At 31.3% G+C, this 20,438-nt stretch overlaps 2 protein-coding genes across 9 annotated transcripts in view; one reads left to right on the top strand and one right to left on the bottom strand.

Moving 5' to 3' along the window:
* The window catches only part of LOC110808966 (uncharacterized), a 74,437-nt gene that overhangs the window by 30,859 nt on the left and 23,140 nt on the right, over positions 1 to 20,438 (top strand). The gene's annotated exons all lie outside the window — the stretch shown is intronic.
* Positions 577 to 19,854, bottom strand: LOC148269092 (uncharacterized). Of its 8 annotated transcripts, XM_088214920.1 has the most exons (16): positions 17,446 to 19,854; positions 16,404 to 16,468; positions 15,676 to 16,300; positions 15,456 to 15,565; positions 13,982 to 14,018; positions 13,855 to 13,876; positions 13,607 to 13,755; positions 11,838 to 11,894; positions 11,097 to 11,167; positions 9,639 to 9,713; positions 7,600 to 8,415; positions 7,484 to 7,512; positions 7,146 to 7,241; positions 3,186 to 3,566; positions 3,064 to 3,110; positions 577 to 1,081 (listed from the first exon to the last, which is right to left on the bottom strand). In XM_088214920.1, the coding sequence occupies exons 1-3, from the start codon at positions 17,677 to 17,679 to the stop codon at positions 15,964 to 15,966; spliced, it is 636 nt and encodes a 211-aa protein (XP_088071046.1). In that variant the 5' UTR covers positions 17,680 to 19,854; the 3' UTR covers positions 577 to 1,081; positions 3,064 to 3,110; positions 3,186 to 3,566; positions 7,146 to 7,241; positions 7,484 to 7,512; positions 7,600 to 8,415; positions 9,639 to 9,713; positions 11,097 to 11,167; positions 11,838 to 11,894; positions 13,607 to 13,755; positions 13,855 to 13,876; positions 13,982 to 14,018; positions 15,456 to 15,565; positions 15,676 to 15,963. The 8 variants fall into 8 exon arrangements, with proteins under 8 accessions (XP_088071046.1, XP_088071030.1, XP_088071036.1 ...); XM_088214904.1 differs by having other exon boundaries at positions 3,186 to 3,223; positions 3,357 to 3,566; positions 7,146 to 8,415; XM_088214910.1 differs by having other exon boundaries at positions 7,484 to 8,415.

Below are 20,438 nucleotides of genomic sequence, written 5' to 3'. Positions count from 1 at the left end.
AACACTTTTGGAGTCATCACCGTATTTTCAAATTGTCCTTAGCTTCATTGATAGTTATTCTTACTTGAGTGTTACGTAGATTATTCACGAGTACAGGAAATTTGAATAATACTACTCAGTTAATGCAATTAAATCCAACTTTTATCCAATAGTTATCCTTTCTTAGAGCACACATAGAGAATAATCTAAAAAAGCTGGCTACGAATAGAGAAAAGTGTCTTGACATCCACCGGAATGTTTCCAGTTTCAGCCTGAGCAGCCACCCTCCCACTCATCCCCAACATATTAACTTCAAAACTTTATATATTATTCTCTCCATCCTTATGTACAATAAAGGCATGAGGAAGGAAGGAATGAATAAGCTTACTGCTGAAGGCAATGCCAGAGGAAGCAACAATGCAGGTCTGAAGGACAGTGTTTTACTGTCTGGTAAAAGAATTTTTGAGGAGTCCAAAGTTTTGGAGGAAGATGGTGTAAGCCTTCAAGACGACCAAGCCCAATAATCCGGCTGCTATGTTGAGCGACGGAATAACACCAGTAGTTAGATTTAGTTTCAAACGATGAAGTTGAAGAAGATTGACAGGATGAAACTTGCAGCCATCCCCCGAGCCGTCGGTTGTTTTGTCCATGGCATGATGGTTACATTTCTAGGACCAATAATACTTTTAGAAGCTAAAAAAAAAAAACTCCTTTTTTTTTCCTTAGAAAAAATTGAAGCAAAAAAAATAGTTACCTTTTATTGACTGAATTATTATCTGTTTAAATGGTAAATGTTTTACCTATATACCCAAAATGATATTTACATCCTTTCCTAACTCACTCTTATTCTTTCCCATTCAAATCAAAAGCTATCTAATGTAACAACACAAAAAATCCAATTTACACAGAAACTGCACCAATACAATATCTGAATCTATCTTCCTATTATAATTATAAAAAACCGATGCTATATTATGGCAGTTTTCTGCTCTACATATTATTTCCATGGAAGCAACTCATCCAACTGAGGAGCTTTCTGTACCAGAATGTCACCGTATGCATTTTCTTGCTTCACATCCACATACCCTTTAGTTTTTAGTACCTAAACAAGATAGAAAATCACTATTGTTAGACCTCGGCTTGTAGTATTCCTCAGCTTCGTAATGTCAAAAACATAGACAAGCTCGTGCACGGAGGAGGATCTTTTCCTTCATGCTTTTTGCTCATGTTTAAGATTAATCATAAAGACTATTTCTTAATGGATTAAGAAAAAAATAATTTTTGGATTTTTTTTTAAGAATTTAATCTATATGTTCTTGAATTTTCTTTTAGATAAAAGTACGTACATTTTGTAATTAGGTGATACATTCGCATCCATTATAATATGATTTTCTAACGAGAACACACTATTTGATTAGAATCCACAATCTCTTATAGAGATAGATATATATTTGGATGCACGCTTAACTTTTTCACTCATCTTTTACCTGAAAGTTGTGAAGTATTAGGTTGAGCTGCAGTAGAACTAGATGTAATTAGTATTGGTTCATCTTCTATGTTAACTTGATGCATCCCGTTTTCAGATGAAACCGTGTTGGACTAGTTTTTTGCCTCTAAACCAGTATGATGTTCCTCACCAAATTCTCTAACAGTTGTAGGAGATTCTTCCTCGACTGCATGAGTCGCACTAGGTGTACTTGATGCCAGTTCATCTTCCATGTTAATCTGACCTATCTCATTTTGTGATAAATTCATGATAGACAAATTGTCGACTCTAAACCAGTATGATCCTCCTCACCAAATTCTCTAAAAACTTCAAGAAATTTCTCCTCATCATCATTAAATAGTTTTAAGTCATAGGATTCTCCTTGAAATATATCATTTTGAAGTTTCCTTATGCTTTCTTACAAGCTGCTTAGATCAAGGTCTTCTTGTATGATCTAATTAATCCTCCTTTCATCTTCATCCCCGCGTAAAGTTTCAAGGTTCTCGTCATCTTGTTGCAGGAACATAGTTCCTCTAATATGTTCCTTGCTAGTTTCCATGTCGCCTAGCTCACACGAGGCTCTAACCTCCAAAGCAATTCTCGTTACTTGACAAAAATTGACACTGCAATATCAGGATAATATCAAACAACTTTGAAAATATGAGCTAGTCAAACTAAATCAAGCATCTAAAGCCCCAGAGAAGCCGAATTAGATTTATGTACATACTCTTGAGGAGGGTTGTCATCTGAGGAGCAAGCATCATGGCAGGCAGAAAACTCGTCAGAATGTGAAAGTTGAGAATAAGTTGTGAAAGAAATAAAAATTTCCAGTAGAAATTAAGATATTCAAAAACTGTTCCTTTTTGGAGAATTCATTTCGAGCTAAAAATGATGCCAACTACCCCTCTACATTTGAGACAGAGTAAGGAGAACCTAGTGATAGTATGACATAGGTTTTTATCCATACTAATAGATTACTAATCAGGATTCTAGTCAATGTTAGACATAAGTATGCTAATGATTGTGGTCATAAGGATTAGATCTTGATTCTTTGGGTTAAACCAAATGAACAACAATTTTAAAGAAGATTATTATTGAAGAAAATAATCACAATCATGCGCACAATCACACAAAGTAAATAGTAAAAGAAGAAAAGATACAAAATTTCCGTGATTCGACATAGATATCTACGTCTGTAGATAAGACAGAGAAGAAGTTTTCCGCTATGATAATGAGAAAAGAGTACATCCGCTGTTTTAATTATAAACCATAATATATTCAGAATACTTAGGTTTTCCCATACTAAGCAAAGTTGATTTCATATGATCAAAATACCCAAAATATTTAATATGACCAAAATATTTAGTATGATCAAAATACGCAAAATACTAGTCAAACCAATATGGTAAGCCACGATGTCATAAGCAAACAAATCTTGGTTGCCTTTTTTGTGTATAAGCAATATTAGTAAGAAAATTAGGAAAAAGGAGAAAGCATCTTATGAGAAATTAGACAGAATCAATGAACTGATATATGCAAATTAAACGGACAGCATTTGAAAAGTATTTACTTGTTTAGATCAATCATTTGGCATATACCTTGTCTAGAGAGTATTGCCTTGTTTCATTGTTCTTCCAAGCTCCATCTGTTTAACCAAAAATAATCTTGGACAAATATTACAAACAAAAAGACATGAAGAATATCTAAATCAAATCTATACCTTTCAGTGTGATCTCTTCATATGCCGCCACATTGCCTCTGCGGAAAAAAAACAAAACATAGTAAGAAAAAACAACGAGAGAAATAACAGCCATAGTATTAATTTTACGGTAAATAAAATTATCCAGTAAAATCTTCAGGGATGCCCAGATCAAAGGTATCAATCTCAAACCTTTCTGGCAAGGTAATAGAGAGAAGTGGCCCTATGCGATTCTGGCTTGTTTACTTTTTTCATTGATAGTAGAAGCGTTGATTTCAGTTAGCACATTTGGACACTCATCAAATAGATAATCAATTTTTTTAGAATAAATTCTGACAACATCAAGGAGGTGGGAAAGCTTTCTGTATGTGAGAGCATCCAATTCTTTTTGCAAAATTTCATCTGCACGAAGCAACAATATTACGAGGTAAGAAAACTTTCGGAAATTAATAAATAATGGTTAGTTAAAAAAGGGCTTGTTGCTATGGTACTTAGGAAAAAACATAGAAAAAAATTTAAACTTTTGAAAACTAAAATTTTCATACTACAGGCTCCATTGCCATTACAAATACGCAACTAACACTATCAAAGTTACTTTTTTCCAAAAATATCATCACAACGGAAAATCAACCTCCTTATTGCTGAGATTAATTACATTAACACAATCCCAAATACTACCAGAAGATCTTCCTCATATCTATCATCAGAAATAACCTTAGATTGCATATGACAATGAAAGTAGAGTCTCCATCTGTACATTTTTAAGAGACTATCATTAGTTTTCCTGCATCATCTAGGGCACCCTTAATCTAATAGGTCAACTCACCACTTCTTGCCAGCCTCAAAATATACTTCTCTTAATTATATTGTCAACCATTCATGCAACAGATTTTTCACAATGCCAGGATAAATAGAAACTTGCTTAAGTAACTGGATTCAAAAATTGTACAAGAAATATATTAGCAAATAGGTATATATGCAATAATTGCAATAAATTTCATGTGATAAACAAAAAATTGAATCACAAATATAGACTAATGATTTTATGAACTTAATAATTTTCTTTTTTATAATAAGTATGTCAATTCAAGTAGGTTCTAGCTTTATTGCATTCTATATCTCACATCAATGGTATTCTAGAAAAGATAACGATATTTATTCGTGGTCTAATAATTATAACAATCCAAAAATATTAATATTTAGTCTTGCGAATGATGGGCTGTTGTTATATATGATACTATTGCCAACTTGAGCCTACTACCATGTTAGATTTGCAGGATATTTCTTTTATTTATCCCGAGAGATTCAATGATGTTGTGAAATGGTTTTGAACCTAGGATAGTTGTCATTGGGCCAAGTCTATGTATTATTGAAGCAAAGATATGTTGTATCTCTCGGAATTAATCCCTAAGATATGTTGGATATGTTGAATCCAAAACCTAAGATACGTTGTTGAAGCAAAGAGATCATTGGGCCAAGCCGTTATGTTATTGATAATAGACACACGCCAAAATACCGGTAGCTATGACTTCAAGAATGTATCAACTAAAACTCCATCTTCGAGAATCAAGATTTAATCTCAATGAAGCTCTAAAACCCCACTTCCAAGACCAACATTTTTATCTCAACAAAGCTCTAAACTTGGTAATCTACAATAGGTTTTGATGGAATTTTTGCATCATTAAATACATGTTTTTATGTAATCATTTACGCGATAAGGAAATGGAGAGCCATATTTCCCTTGTTTGTCTATCTTGGAAAATTGGGAAACAAAAGGAATGAGAGGATTTTATAATTTTTTGTTTGATTAAGGTGTATAAAGAAAAGAAAGAAAAGAAAGAACACATATTAATCAATAGTTTCTATTAAATTTTTACTAAAAAGATAAAAAGTTAGACATTTTGATGACAAAATATAAAATTTATTTTATTACCAAAAGGTTAAACTAAAAGTTAGGATTATACAAAATATTTATGAAAATCCATCTCTCGATATCAACTTTTTTATCTCAATAAAGCTCTAAAATCTCACTTTCATTTACAACACTTTTTTCTCAAGAAAGCTCTAAAACCAATGGTCTACAATAGGTTTGATGAAATTTTCCATCCTTCGATGCAAGTTCTTATCCAAAGTTTAACTTTGGATGTGCCTGGTATGAGGAGTAAGGTAGGTTAAGCAATCTTACCCTACCATATTCATTGTTTGGAATGCAAAAAAGTGATGAATAAGTAATGCAACATTGATTAAGTTACTTATCTAAAAATTGGTGAATAAGGCCTACCCAATATGGATAGGGTAAGTTAATTTTTTTGCTTCACTTTCTTGAACCTATTTAGCCGCGACCGACCATCCTTTGATTCCTACCTATGGTTCTTGACAACCACCAGCGGCAATCAACGACAGGAGGGAGCACATTTAATCCCTATCAACCTCCTATTGATCCCACCTTCAAAGGTCATGACTTTCTTTGTTTTTATTTATCATTACCTTAATAAATCTAACAATATAATATACTAGTTATGTAAGCAGTTTTTATGATTGTTATATTAATTGTATTAATGTTTTAAACTATTAGTTAAAGAACATTATTGTGATCTTTTTATAAATAACAAAATTAAGTCTTTAACTGTCCATCACTACTCTATAATATCTTATTATCTTATTCAACTATTCTACTCTATTCAAATTTCACATTGCCAAAGGTAATATATGTTTAGATAGAAACTAATAAAGAAAAGGAAAGAAAATGAGGGTTTCTTATCGAGAAAAGAAGAGAAAATATGCTATCTTGTCATGGGAATTAAATGCTAAGGGAAAGGAAATGAGAGAATCAGTAGAACTCTTTTTAGTTCTTGTGGATAAGGAAAAGAAAGACTACATATGATGAATATGTCCAATTATATATTTGTTGAAAAGGTAAAAAAAGTAGATACTGGAGGATAAATAGGAAATTGATTATTGAAAATTTTTTAACTCTGTCCCCTCTCCCTCCTAAAGGACCCACTTAGTTTGATCCATAAATCCACATATGTTATCAGGAATCAAGAGATTACTATTAACCTCTACACTATTAGGATTATGACTACTGAGAATATATAATCATTATGTTTGGTTGAGATATTGAGATTTACTGAAAATATTTTACTGGTATGTCTGATTTGTTAAAAGATAATTAGGAAACATAGTTAAAAAAATTTTACTTACTCAATAGTAAATTCCCTTATATGCACAAACATATAACCTTATAAATATTGTCCGACTCCTTAAATCAAACAAGGGTAAAAGTGATTATTCACCCACATTATAAGAAATATTTCATAGATAACTTAAATCAAATATAATATGTAAAATATGGGAAATGTAAAGCTTCCCACATTACAATATCATTCATTCGTCAATTACATTAACTAAAATCTCAAACTCTAACGAAATTATTTAGAAATAATACTTTTCTTTTAAGGAAATACCAACATGTCCATATGGTGGATGGAAACAATATCATTGCTTTGCAAATTACATCAACTAAAATCTCAAGTTTTAATGATATCATTTGGAAATAACACTTTTCTTTCCAGGAAACACAAATATGCTCATGTGGGTGGATGGAAACAATATTATTGTTTCTCCAATCATTTTAACAAAATCCCAAGTTTTAAAAAAGTCATTTGGAAATAACATTTTTCTTTTCAGGAAGTACCAACATGCTCATGTGAGTGGATGAAAACAATCAATGCTTCTCTAATTACTTTAATTAAAATCTCAAGTTCTAACGAAATCATCTGTAAATAACATGCGGGAAATACCAAGAAGCTCTTGCTTAAGTGAAATCATATTAAAACTAGAGTAAATAACTACTACTCAAAATTAGCAAACTATGTTGCATTTGATAAATTCATAACCTGAAAAAGCATCAATTATTACTGATTCTGAAGTGATTTGGAATAGAATGTGACAAGCAGTTTCACCAAAATCATGACTTACCTCCTAGATAACATAGGAACATCATCAAATAAGCATTCTTTCTCCCTTCTTCAAGGTCTGATATCCAATGGCAGGCGTAGGAATCACCTTAAATCCCTGACGAAGTAAGAAAATCAGGAAAAACGAGAAACACCTAACGAGAAATTAGTCAGAATCAAAGGACTGATATATGTAAGTAAAATGCATTTACTTGTTATCAATCATTTTACATAAACCTTGTCTAGCGAGTAGTGCTATATTTCATTGTTCTTTCAAGTTCAATCTGTTTACCCAATAGCAATATCAGACAAATATTACAAACAAAAAGGCATGACAGAAAATCCATATCAAATTTATACCTTTAAGTACGATCTCTTCATATAATTGCCTTTAGGAAGAAAAACAAAACATAGTAAAAAAAAAATGACAGGATAAATAACAGCCACAGTACTAATTTTACAGTAAGTATAATTACCCACTAAAATCTTCAGGGATGTCCAGATCAAAGGCATCAAGCTCAAACCTTTCTAGTAGTGTAATAGAGAGAGATGGTCTAGACAAGATTCTGGCTTGTTTATGTTTTCATTAACCGTGAAAGCATTGATATTAACTAGCACTTTTTTGCATCATCAAACAGATAATCAACTTTTTAGGGTGTATTCTGACAACAGCAAGGAGGAGGTTCCAAAGTTTTCTGTAGGTGACAACATCTAATTCATTCTACAAAATCTCGTATGTACGAGGCAACAATATTAAGAAGTAAGAAAACTTTCAGAAACTAATAAATAAAGGGTAGCTAAAAGAAGGCTTCTTGCTATGGTACTGAGAAAAAAACACAAAAAAAGTCTAGATCTTTTTTCTATGTTTTTTTTTTGAGTAACATATCAACAAGCCTTTATTTTTGCTAACCATTATTTATTAGTTTCCGAAAGTTTTCTTACCTCTTAGTATTGTTGTCTCCTGCAGATAAGATTTTGCAGAATGAATTTGATGTTGTCACATACATAAAGTTTTCCTACCTCCTCCTTAGTGTTGTCAGAATATACTCGAAAAGGTTTGGTTAACTATTTGATGAGTGCCAAAAAGTGCTAACTTAATCGCTTTCACCGTTAATGAAAAAAATAAACGAGCTCTAACTACGTAAAATATTTTGGGATTCATGCATTCTTCCTGAGAAAATGTAATATCTACAAGGTTTTCCTCCGTTGCTTCCTCTTGCATTTCTTTCTCCGACTGTAGTCTTTCTAAAGTTACCCTCTGTAACCCATCAGATTGATGATCTTTACTCGTCCTACAACAAAAAAGATTAAAATCTTGAGGATATGTTGTGAAAGAAATAAAAATTTTCAATAGAAAACTGTTTCTTTTCGAAGAATTCGTTTGGAGCTAAAAAAGATGCCAAATGCCCTTCCACATTTTATTGAGTAAGGAGAACCTAGAAACAATATGACACAGGTTTTCATCCATAGTAATGGATTACTAATCAGAATCGCTATCGATGCTAGACTTAAGTATATTAGTGATTGTGATTGTAAGGATTAGATCTCGAATATATGGGTTAAACCAAATGGACAATTACCTTAAAGAAAATTATTGTTGAAGAAAACAATCACAATCATGAAAACAATTACATTAAAGAGTAAAAGAAGAAAAGATAGAAGATTTACATGATTTGCTAGAGATGCCTACGTTCATAGGTATGATAGAGAAGTCTTCCACTATGATAAGAAAAGAGTATATCTGCCGCTTTAGTTGTAAACCATTATATACATAGAATACTTGGGTTTTTCAAACCAAACTAAAATATATATGACCAAAATATTTAAAATATTTAATATGACTAAAATATTTAAAATATTTAATATGATCAAAATACCCAGAATGTTAGTCAAACCAAAATTCATGTCATATCAACAATTATGGTAAGCACAATGTCATAACCAAACAAATCTTGGTTGCTTTTTTTGTATATAAGCAATGTTAGTAAGAAAATTAGAAAAAAGGAGAAAACAGCTTAAGAGAAATTAGATGGAATTAAAGAACTGATATATGCAAGTTAACCGACAGCATTTGAAAAGCATTTAATTGTTTATATCAGTCATTTGTCATATATCTTGTCTAGAGAGTAATGCCCTGTTTCATCATTCTCCCAAGGTTCATCTGTTTGACCAATAACAATCTTGAACAAATATTACAGACAAAAAGACATGGTAGAAAATCTAAATCAAATCTATATCTTTAAGTGTGAGCTCTTCATATTGCACCATATTACCTCTGGAAGAAAAATGAAATGTAGTAAGAAAGAACAACGGGAGAAATAATAGCCATAATACTAGTTTTACAGTAAATATATTTACCCAGTAGAATCTTTAGGAATGTCCAGATCAAGGGCACCAAGCTCAAACCTTTCTGGTGGCATAATAGAGAGAGATGGGCCAGACAAGATTCTGGGTGGTTTATTTTTTTCATTTACTGCGAAAGCATTAATTTTAATTAGCACTTTTTGGCACTCACCAAAGGAATAATAAAAAAGGACGTAGGAAGGCTTTCTGTATGTGATAACATCCAATTCATTTTGCAAAATCTCATCTGCACGAGGTAACAATATTAAGAGGTAAGAAAATTTTCGGAAACTAATAAATAATAGTTAGCTAAAAAAGGCTTGCTGTTATAGCACTGAAAAAAAAAACACAAAAAGAAACCTAGACTTTTGGAAACTAAAATTTTGACACTACACGCACCATTAACATTACAAATATGCAGCTGACACCATCAAAGTTACCTATGATGCGATAAACAAAAAATTGAATCATAAATATAGGCTAATGATTTTATGAACCTAATTGTTCTCTAATTTTTTTTCGTAATAAGTATGACAATTCGAGTAGGTTCCAGCTTTATTCCATTCTATATCCCACATTGGTAGTATCCTATAAAAGATAACAATATTTATTCATGATCCAATGATTGCAATGATCCAAAAACATTAATAGTTTGCCTTGCAGATGATAGGCTGGTGCTAGAAATGATACTACTGCCAACTTCAGCCTACAATCATATTAGATGTGCAGTAAATTTTTTTACTTAACCCAAGAGATTCAATGATGTTCTGTAATGGTTTTGAACCTAGGATAGCTTTCATTGGGCCAACTCATGTGTTCTTGAAGCAAAGATACATTGTACCTCTCCGGAGAATCTCTAAGATATTTTCGATATGTTGAATCCAAAACCTGAGATACGCTTTTGAAGCAAAAAGATCACTGGGCCAAGACCATGTGTTATTGACAATAGACAAACGCTAAAACACCGAGAGCTCTCACTTTAAGAATATATTGAATAAAACTTCGTCTTTGAGAATCAACATTGAATCTCAATGAAGCTCTAAAACCCCACTCCAATACCAACACTTTTATCTCAATGGAGCTCTAAATCCGGTAACTTACACCAGGTTTTGATAGAATTTTGCATCATTCAATGCAGGTTTTTATGTAAGCATTTACACTATAAGAAAAAATGGAGGGATCATATTTCCCTTGTTTGACTATCTTAGAAAAGTGGGAAAGAAAAGGAAATGAGAGGATTTTGTAATTTTTTGTTTAGTTTAGATTTACAATGAAAAGAAGAAGACATATTAATCAATATTTTCAATTAAATTTTTATTGAAACGATAAGTTAGACATTTGAGAATAAAATATAACGTTTATTTTTATTACCAAAAGGTTAAACTAAAAGGTATCATGACACAAAATGTTTACAAAAACACCATCTCTGGAAATCAACAGTTTCATCTCAATAAAGCTCTAAAACTTCACTTCTAGTTACAATGTTTCATCTCAATGGAGCTCAAAAACCTCAGTTCTAGTTGAATTATTATCTGAGTAAGCTAATATGCAAAAGCTTCTCTTCGCCCATAAACTATCAACTATATTAAGTGCATATATAAAAGAATACTGGCATGAGTCATGAGCCAACCTGGCCCTTCAAGTCAAATACTCTCCAGCAAGACCCCCAAGATTAATACGCCCCAGACCAGCAAGTGCTTTCTGTATAGGAAGTGAAAAAGACAAGTAGATCTTGTTAACAGTAAGCAGTTTAGCATAATCGGAAAACCCTGTACAAGGTGGCATACGAATCATCGTCCACCATCAATTTAATCAGTTCAAGACATTTTTCATGAACTCAATAGTAAAAAGATTGAATGCAGTTATAAGTTGGTTTTCTAGAAATTGACTCATTCTCATGGCGTCCGTGAGTTAGCATATGGAGAGAAGTTAGACATCCATAACCATCTTTTGCTTTTCTTAGAAAAAGGAGGGGGAAAATAAAATTTAGAAAAAAGATCAAATTTTGAGCAGGAGAAACCAAAAAAGATACTTGGGCAGGAAATTGGTATACATACATAGATACATAAATTATATATTTGTAATCATATTTTAGGTAAAAGAACCTTCCAGGCCAGAATAAGAACCCAGATTACAAATTTCAATGGATTATCCAAAGAAGCAAATTCCATCTGGCACCAAATAACCAGAAGACAAGACCAAACTAGAAAAACCAATATGCAACACAAAAGAATTTTCCTCTGCTGAACGCTAGAAAAGTTAACTCAGCGTCTAAAGTATCTATTATACATATCCTATAAATCGACATTGACATTTCAAAAGAAAATAGATCAACTTATATAAGCATAACCAGGAAAAAAAAAGGCACTACCTTTGAGTAGCCAATGAAGGAGGTGGCAGCTTGATTCACCATTTCTCTCTCTGATTTCTTTCAGAAGAAAATCAAATAGTTTAAAGAAAGAAATAAACATGATGTAGAATTCTAAAATTTAAAAAATCTCATATCAGTTAAAATGTTTAATTAAAAAATACAATATAATAATAATAATTCTTTCTTATTAACTTAAGCATCAAAAAATTGTCATAAAAATAAGCAATATGTGTATAAATCTAGCCTATTTATTATAATATAGTTTTTAATATTTTTTTATTATAATTTGAACTCTCATATTTATTATTTACTTTAAACATCCATGTCTTGTTTATTTATTTTTTAAATAATTACATACATGTTCTGTAATAAATAATCATGTTTAAAAATTTAGATATTGAGAAAATAAAAATCACTAAGTATGGAAGAGAACAAACAACAAAAGAATTGAGGTTACCTTTTTAAAAAAGTATGTGTTTATTTGCAAAGTCATATTTCTAAATTTTTATTTCATTGTAACAATTTCAATTTAGAAAATCTAATTGTAATATAATATTTTTTCGTCTGAAGATGTAATGACTTATTAAAAATAAGTTCAACTTGATCACTATAACTTCATTAATACATTAATGAATTGAGTTATTAACTTTACTAAATTAAATATTATAAATTTTTATTTTAATTAAAATAATACAATAAGCAATAAAAATAAAATTCATATAAACTCTTTGACACTATCAAAATAGCAAAGTGACACTCTTAAATTTATATTTATTTAAATAGGTAAATGTAATTAAAACTTCTAGGACCAATAATATTTTTAGAAGCTAAAAATGTTTTACTTCAGAAAAAATTGAAGTAGAAAAAATGGTTACTTTTTATTGATTGAATTATTATTATCTGTTTAAATGGTAAATGTTTTACCCATCTACCTAAAATGATATTTAAATCCTTTTCTAAGTCACTATTATTCTTTCTTATTCAAATCAAAAGCTATCTAATATAACAACACCAAAAATCCAATTTACACAGAAACGACACTAACACAATATCCTGAATCTATCTCCCAACTATAATTATAAAAAATCGATGCTATATTATGACAGTTTTCAGCTCTATATATCATTTTCATGGAAGCAACTCATCCAACTTAGGAGCTTTCTGTATTAGAATGTCACCATATGCGTTTTCTTGCTTCACATCCACATATCTTTTACTTTTTAGTACCTAAACATGATAGAAAATCACTATTGTTAGACCTCGGCTTGTAGTATTCCCTAGCTTCGTAATGTCAAAACTAAAGACAAGCTCGTGCATGGAGGATGATCTTTTCCTTCATGCTTTTTGCTCGTGTTTAAGATTAATTATACAGACTATTATTGAATGCACTCAAGAAAAAAAATAATTTTTGAATTTTTTTTTCAAGAGTTTAATTTATTTGTTCTTGAATTTTTTTTAAGGTAAAAGTACATACATTTCGTAATTAGGTGATATATTTGTATTCGTTATAATACAATTTTCTAACTAGAACATACTATTTGATTAGAACCCACAATCTTTTATAGAGAGAGATATAGAACAACCATCTAATTAAAAAGTTTATTAGAGTTTAATTTAAATATAAAAAATGAGTTCACATTCAAAAGCTCAAATACGCACAAATATACACTAAGAAATGAAGCCATAAAAAACTGTAAAATCTAAATAAGACCAATCAATAGGAGGTGAAATTATATTTTGCTCTTTATATAAAAACATATGAAACTTACCAGTATCTCATAAAAAAAGCCTTGTATTTCTTTTTCTGGTTATTCCTTCTAAAACTTGTGATAGATTCACCACTTCATCCTCTTGGCTTTCCCTTCAATCTTCAAAAATTCTCCCTAAATAGTTTGCCCCTAAATAGTTTGCCACCCCTCTGTAAACACAAATCTCAAGAAATTGAAGCGGTCTTATAAAAGATATTTCTAAGATACATATATATAAATCAAAAGATCCAGATGCATGTCTGCTTCACCTTGTTCTCACGAATTATCCATCTGTAAAGAAGACAAGATCATATCAAAATGTTATATGGAGAAAATTACACAAACCCATGATTATAGCACATCACAACTATTAAATCAATACAAAGTAGTTTTTACCTAGTCGGTTTTCATCTCTTTCAACTAGATTCATCTCCTGACCAATGAAAAAACGAATCATTAACAGCATAATAATAGGATGTACAAAAGAGAAATGGAAAAATCATATAGAAAACATATTATATTTCAACTAATGCAACTTTAGAATATGAAGGGTTATCGAGGAAACAAGATAAAATGTAAAAAAGGACATTCAAATAAGTTACTTTACCTCACTCATTAAACTGAGATCAAGTTCTTTATCCTTACTAAGAGATACCACTTCCTTGGTAATTTCAAGTGTATTTTCACTTCTTGTTGTATCCATGATATTATAACTGGAGCTTTTAGGGTTCTCAAGTGATCTCAGTGTTTTTGGGACAAGCTGCTCCATTGATGTTAACTCGTGAACAGATAATTCTGGACTATAATCTACTTCTTCATTTGATAACTGTTGAAAAGGTTCTTTTGAAATGTTCTCTAACAATAACTGTTGAATATGTGTTTTGGGAGCCATCTCTATTTGGTTTGAAGTTTCAGAAACAAGATTTTCTATCATATTCAATCTCTGAGTTGTAATAGATTCAAACACATTTAATTTCTCTCCACTACAGAGTGATCTAAGCTCCGATGAACCATTTTCCAAGAATATCATTAGCAAACATAGCCAAAATATCAAAATACGACGAGGTAGAATAAGTTACTTGTTGAGAATGTCAAAACTAATGAAACAAGAAGTACAATTGTTCACTCACAAGGAAGCAAAGGCTCTGAGAACTTGGAAATAATGGGACCACGATTGGCTCTCCAGAAAGCAAGAGCAGTATTGGGAGCTTTTTTTCGTTTGGATATCAAGGCGCTTGGGTCGTCTACCCTTCTTTTAATAAGCAAAATTAAAAGATATTATTTTCACTTGGTGATTCCCTATACAATTATTGAAATTAACAGAAGGTATAGAAATGTATACATGCTTCCATCTTGTGGGTGGATGGAAACAATATTATTGTTTCACCTATTACATTAACAAAAATCTCAAGCTCTAACGAAATCATTTAGAAATAACATTTTTCTTTTCAGAAAACAATATCATTGCACCGCCAATTACACTAACTAAAGTCTCATCACCAATTATATTAACTATAGTCTCAACTTCTAACGAAGTTATTTTGGAATAATACTTTTTTTCCGGGAAATATCTACATACTCATGTAGGTGAATTGAAACAATATCATTTCTTCTCCAATTACTTCAACAAAAATCTCAAGCTCTAATGAAATCATTTGGAAATAACACTTTTCATTCAGGAAATACCAACATGTTCATGCTTAAGTGAAATCCTACTAAAACTCTAATAAAGTATTGTAGCTACTTCTCAAAATTAGCAAACTTGTTGCATTTGATAAATTCAAAACCTGAAAAGGCACCAATTGCTACTGATGCATGGAATGATTTAGGATATAATGTGACAGACAATTTCATCAAAACTGTGACTTACCTCATAGATAACACAGGAACCTTATCAATTAAGCATTTTTTTTCCTTTCTTCAAGGTCTGATCTCCAGTGTCAGGCGTAGGAATCACCCTAAATCCCAATGTTTTAGCTACTGCATAGAAAGAAAGTACTTAATATAGAAATTGTTAAGAAGAACATGTTCATATTCCTAGTGTGTGTATATATTCGGATGCATGATTAACTTTTCGACTCTTCTTTTACCTGAAAGATGTGAAGTATTAGGTTGAGCTGCAGTAGAACTAGATGTAATTAGTTGCAGTTCATCTTCTACGTTAACCTGATACATCCCATTTTCAGATGAAACCATATTGAGCCAGTTTTCTGCCTTTAAACCAGTATGATGCTCCTCACCAAATTCTTTAACAATTTCAGGAGGTGTTTCCTCGGCTGCATGAGTTGCACTAGGTATACTTGATGCCAGTTCATCTTCCATGTTAATATGATCCATCTCATTTTGTGATAAATTCATGATAGACAAATTTATCGACTCTAAACCAGTATGATCCTCCTCACTAAATTCTCTAAAAACTTCAAAAGATTCCTCATCATCAGCATCAAATATTTTGAAGTCAATGGATTCTCCTTGGAATATATATCATTTTGAAGTTTCCTTATGCTTTCTTGCAAGCTGCTTAGATCAAGGTCTTCTTGTATGATTTGATTAATCCTCATTTCATCCTCATCTCCGTGTAAAGTTTCAAGGTTTTTGTTACCTTGTTGCAAGAACATAGTTCCTCCAATCTGTTCCTTGCTTGTTTCCATGTCGCTTAGCTTACACGAGGCTCTGACCTCCAAAGCAATCCTCATTACTTGAGAAAAATTAACACTGCAGTACCAGGATAGTATTAAACAGCTTGAAAATATGAGCTAGTCAAACTAAAACAAGCATCTAAAAGCCTTGAGAAACTAAATTTGATTTATGTACATACTCTTGTAGAGGGTTGTCATCTAAGGAGTAAGCATCATGGCAGGCAAAAGACTCGTCAGAATGGTACTGCAACAAAAAGAAATAAAAATTTTGAGGATATGATGTGAAAGACCAAAAAATTTCTAGTCGAAATTAAGATATTCAAAAACTGTTCCTTTTGAAGAATTCATTTGGAGCCAAAAAGGATGCCAACTGCCCCTCTACATTTGAGACAGAGTAAGGAGAACCTAAAAACAGTATGACAAAGGTTTTCATCCATTGTAAGATTACTAATCAGGATTTTAGTCGATAGTAGACATAAATATGTTCGTGATTGTGGTCATAAGGATTAGATCTTGAATCTCTGGGTTAAACCAAATAGACAACAACTTTAAAGAAGATTATTATTGAAGAAAATTATCACAATCACACGCATAATCACACAAAGTAAATAGTAAAAAAAGAAAAAATATAAAATTTACATGATTTGGCATAGATATCTATGTCTGCGGATAAGACAGAGAAGAAGTTTTCTACTATGATGATAAGAAAAGAGGACATCCGCCGCTTCAGTTATAAACCATAATATATCCAGAATATTAGGGTTTTCCGAACAAAAAAAAATTGATTTCATATTATCAAAATATTTAAAATATTTAATATGATCAAAATACCTAAAATAATTAGTATGATCAAAATATGCAAAATATTAGTCAAACCAAAATTTACGCAACATCAACAATTATGGTAAGCCACAATGTCATAACCAAACAAATCTTGGTTGCCTTTTTCGTATATAAGCAATGTTAGTAAGAAAATTAGGAAAAAAAAAAGAGAAAACATCTTATGAGAAATTAGACAGAATCAATGAACTGATATATGCAAGTTAAACGGACAACATTTGAAATGCATTTACCTGTTTAGATCAATCATTTGGCATATACCTTGTCTAGAGAGTACTGCCTAGTTTTATCGTTCTTTCAAGCTCCATATTTAACCAATAACAATTTTGGACAAATATTACAAACCAAAGGACATGAAGAATATCAAAATCAAATCTATACCTTTATGTGTGATCTCTTCATATGCCACCACATTGCCTCTGCAAAGAAAAACAAAACATAGTAAGAAAGAACAATGAGAGAAATAACAGCCATAGCACTAATTTTACTGTAAATAAAATTACCCAGTAAAATATTTAGGGATGCCCAGATCAAAGGCATCATGCTCAAACCTTTATTGCAAGGTAATAGAGAGAAATGGGCCAGACAAGATTCTGGCTTCTTTACTTTTTTCATTGATAACAGACACGTTGATTTCAGTTAGCACCTTTTGGTACTCATCAAATAAGTAATCAACAATTTTAGAATAAATTTTGACAACACCAAAAAAGAGGTAGGAAAGCTTTCTGTATGTGAGAGCATCCAATTCCTTCTGCAAACTTTCATCTGCACGAAGCAACAAAGAAAACTTTCGGAAATTAATAAATAATGGTTAGCTAAAAAAAGGTTTGTTGCTATAGTACTTAGAAAAAAACATAGAAAAAAATTTAGACTTTTGGAAACTAAAATTTTCATACTACAGGCTCCATTGCCATTACAAATATACAACTGACACCCTCAAAGTTACTTTTGTCTAAAAATATCATCACAACGAAAAATCAACCTCCTTATTGCTGAGATTAATTGCATTAACACAATTCCAAATACTACCAGAAGATCTTCCTCATATCTATCATCAGAAATAACCTAAGATTGCATAGGACAACGAAAGCAGAGTCTCTATCTATACATTTTTAAGAGGCTATCATTAGTCCTCCATCATCTAGGGCAGCCTTAATCTAATAGGTCAAGTCACCACTTCTTGCCAGCCTCAAAGTATACTTTCCTTATTTATATTGTCAACCGTTCATGTAACAGATTTTTCACAACGCCAAGATAAACAGAAACTTGCTTAAGTAACTGGATTCAAGTACAAGATATATATTAGCAAATAGTATATATGCAATAATTCCACTAAATTTCATGTGATAAACAAAAAATTGAATTGCAAATATAGACTAACGATTTTATGAACTTAATTGTTCGTTAATTTCTTTTTTCATAATAAGTACGTCAAGTCAAGTAGGTTCTAGCTTTATTGCATTCTATATCCCACATCGATAATATCCTAGAGAATATAACAATATTTATTCATGATCTAATGATTATAATGATCTAAAAGCATTAATTGTTAGTCTTGGGAATAATGGGCCGGTGTTATAAATGATATTATTGCCAACTTAAGCCTATTACCATATTAGATCTGCAGGAAATTTTTTTTACTTATCCCGAGAGATTCAATGATGCTGTGAAATGGTTTTGAACCTAGGATAATTGTTATTGGGCCAAGTCCATTTGTTATTGAAGCAAAGATATGTTGTATCTCTCAGGAGAATCCCTTTGATATGTTGGATACGTTGAATCCAAAACCTAAGATACATTGTTGAAGTGAAGAGATCATTGGGCCAAGCCCATGTTTTATTGGTAATAGACACACGCCAAAACACCGGTAGCTATGACTTCAAGAATGTATTAACTAAAACTCCATCTATGAGAATCAAGATTTAATCTCAATGAAGCTCTAAAACCCCACTTCCAAGACCAACACTTTTATATCAACGGAGCTCTAAAGCTGGTAATCTACAGTAGGTTTTGATGGATTTTGCATCATTCAATGCATGTTTTTATGTAAGCATTTACACTATAAGGAAATGGAGGAACCATATTTCCCTTGTTTGTCTATCTTGGAAAAGTGGGAAACATAAGGAAATAAGAGGATTTTGTAATTTTTTGTTTAGTTCAAGTGTATAAAGAAAAGAAAGGAAAGAAGGAACACATATTAATCAATGGTGTCAATTAAATTTTTACTAAAAAGATAAAAATGTTATACATTTGAAGGTAAAATATAAAATTTATTTTATTACCAAAAGGTTAAACTAAAAACTAGGATTATACAAAATATTTACGAAACCCATCTCTCAATATCAACATTTTCATTTCAATAAAGTTTTAAAACCTCACTTCTATTAACAACATTTTTATCTCAGTGGAGCTCTAAAACCAATGGCCTACAATAAGTTTGATGAAATTTTTCCTTCCTTCGATGCAAGTTCTTATCCAAGGTTTAACTATGGCTATGTTTGGTATTATGAGTAAAGTAGGTTAAGCGATCTTACCCTACCATATTCATTGTTTGGGATGTAAAAAGTGATGAATTGGTAATATAACATTGACTAAGTTACTCATCTAAAAATTGGTGAATAAGGCTTACCCAATATGAACAGGGTAAATTTATTTTTTTACTTCACTTTCTTCAACTTATTTAGCAGCGTCCGACCATCCTTGCTTGGTTTTGATTCCTACCTATGGTTCACAATAACTACCAACAGCAGTCAACAACAGGAGTGAGCACATTTAATGTAAGGACCCAGAACTAGAAGGGAAATAAATTCATTAATTTAATGCGAAAGCGTATTAGGATCTACATTCCTTATACATAAATTTGAATACCCAATAGGAAAAATGTATAAATTTATTCTAAGTGCGGAAGCAAAATGATATAGATTATGATTAACATCTCTTACACAATAACCAAAACGAATTAAACGTATGAAAGAATAAACTAACTAAAGGAAATACTATGAATGAATACTATAAGGAAAACTAATAAATTCTTAGGCTTCTACTCGCCGTCTTCCTGCAGAACGGGCTCGGGAACCAAGTCCTCCTGATCTGAAATAGTTAAGTAAGGAATGAGTTACACTAGCCCAGTAAAGCCATCACACTATCTCACTGTCACAGAAGTAAAGGTTGGTAGAAAACAAAACCAACCAATGGAGTATAATTTATAACAAACTCATTTATCAATAATAAAAAATTTTACTGTCCACTTACCTCAGTAAGATTCATGAAAACAACTTATGAGAAACAATAACATCATAAAATCATGCACACTCTGTAACATAACACGTATCATGCTTTTGTATTTCAATCATCAAGCAACAAATTTTCTCTTT

This window comes from Carica papaya, chromosome 1 (genome assembly GCF_054855325.1).
Source record: "Carica papaya isolate Zhongbai chromosome 1, ASM5485532v1, whole genome shotgun sequence".
Classification (NCBI taxonomy): Eukaryota; Viridiplantae; Streptophyta; class Magnoliopsida; order Brassicales; family Caricaceae; genus Carica; species Carica papaya.
The sequence above is the reverse complement of the archived record's forward strand: the minus strand, read 5'-3'. Positions and strand labels throughout refer to the sequence as shown.

Bases quoted from the DNA above. Each gene is read 5' to 3' on its own strand.
- LOC148269092 (XM_088214904.1), bottom strand. From the start codon at position 17,679: ATGAAAAAAGTAAAGAAGCCAGAATCTTGTCTGGCCCATTTCTCTCTA. The intron at 16,469-17,445 runs GTATAGATTTGA...TTTTTGTTGCAG, and splicing joins TGAAGAGATCACACATAAAG to TACCATTCTGACGAGTCTTT. The intron at 16,301-16,403 runs GTATGTACATAA...CTGGTACTGCAG, and splicing joins GATGACAACCCTCTACAAGA to TGTTAATTTTTCTCAAGTAA.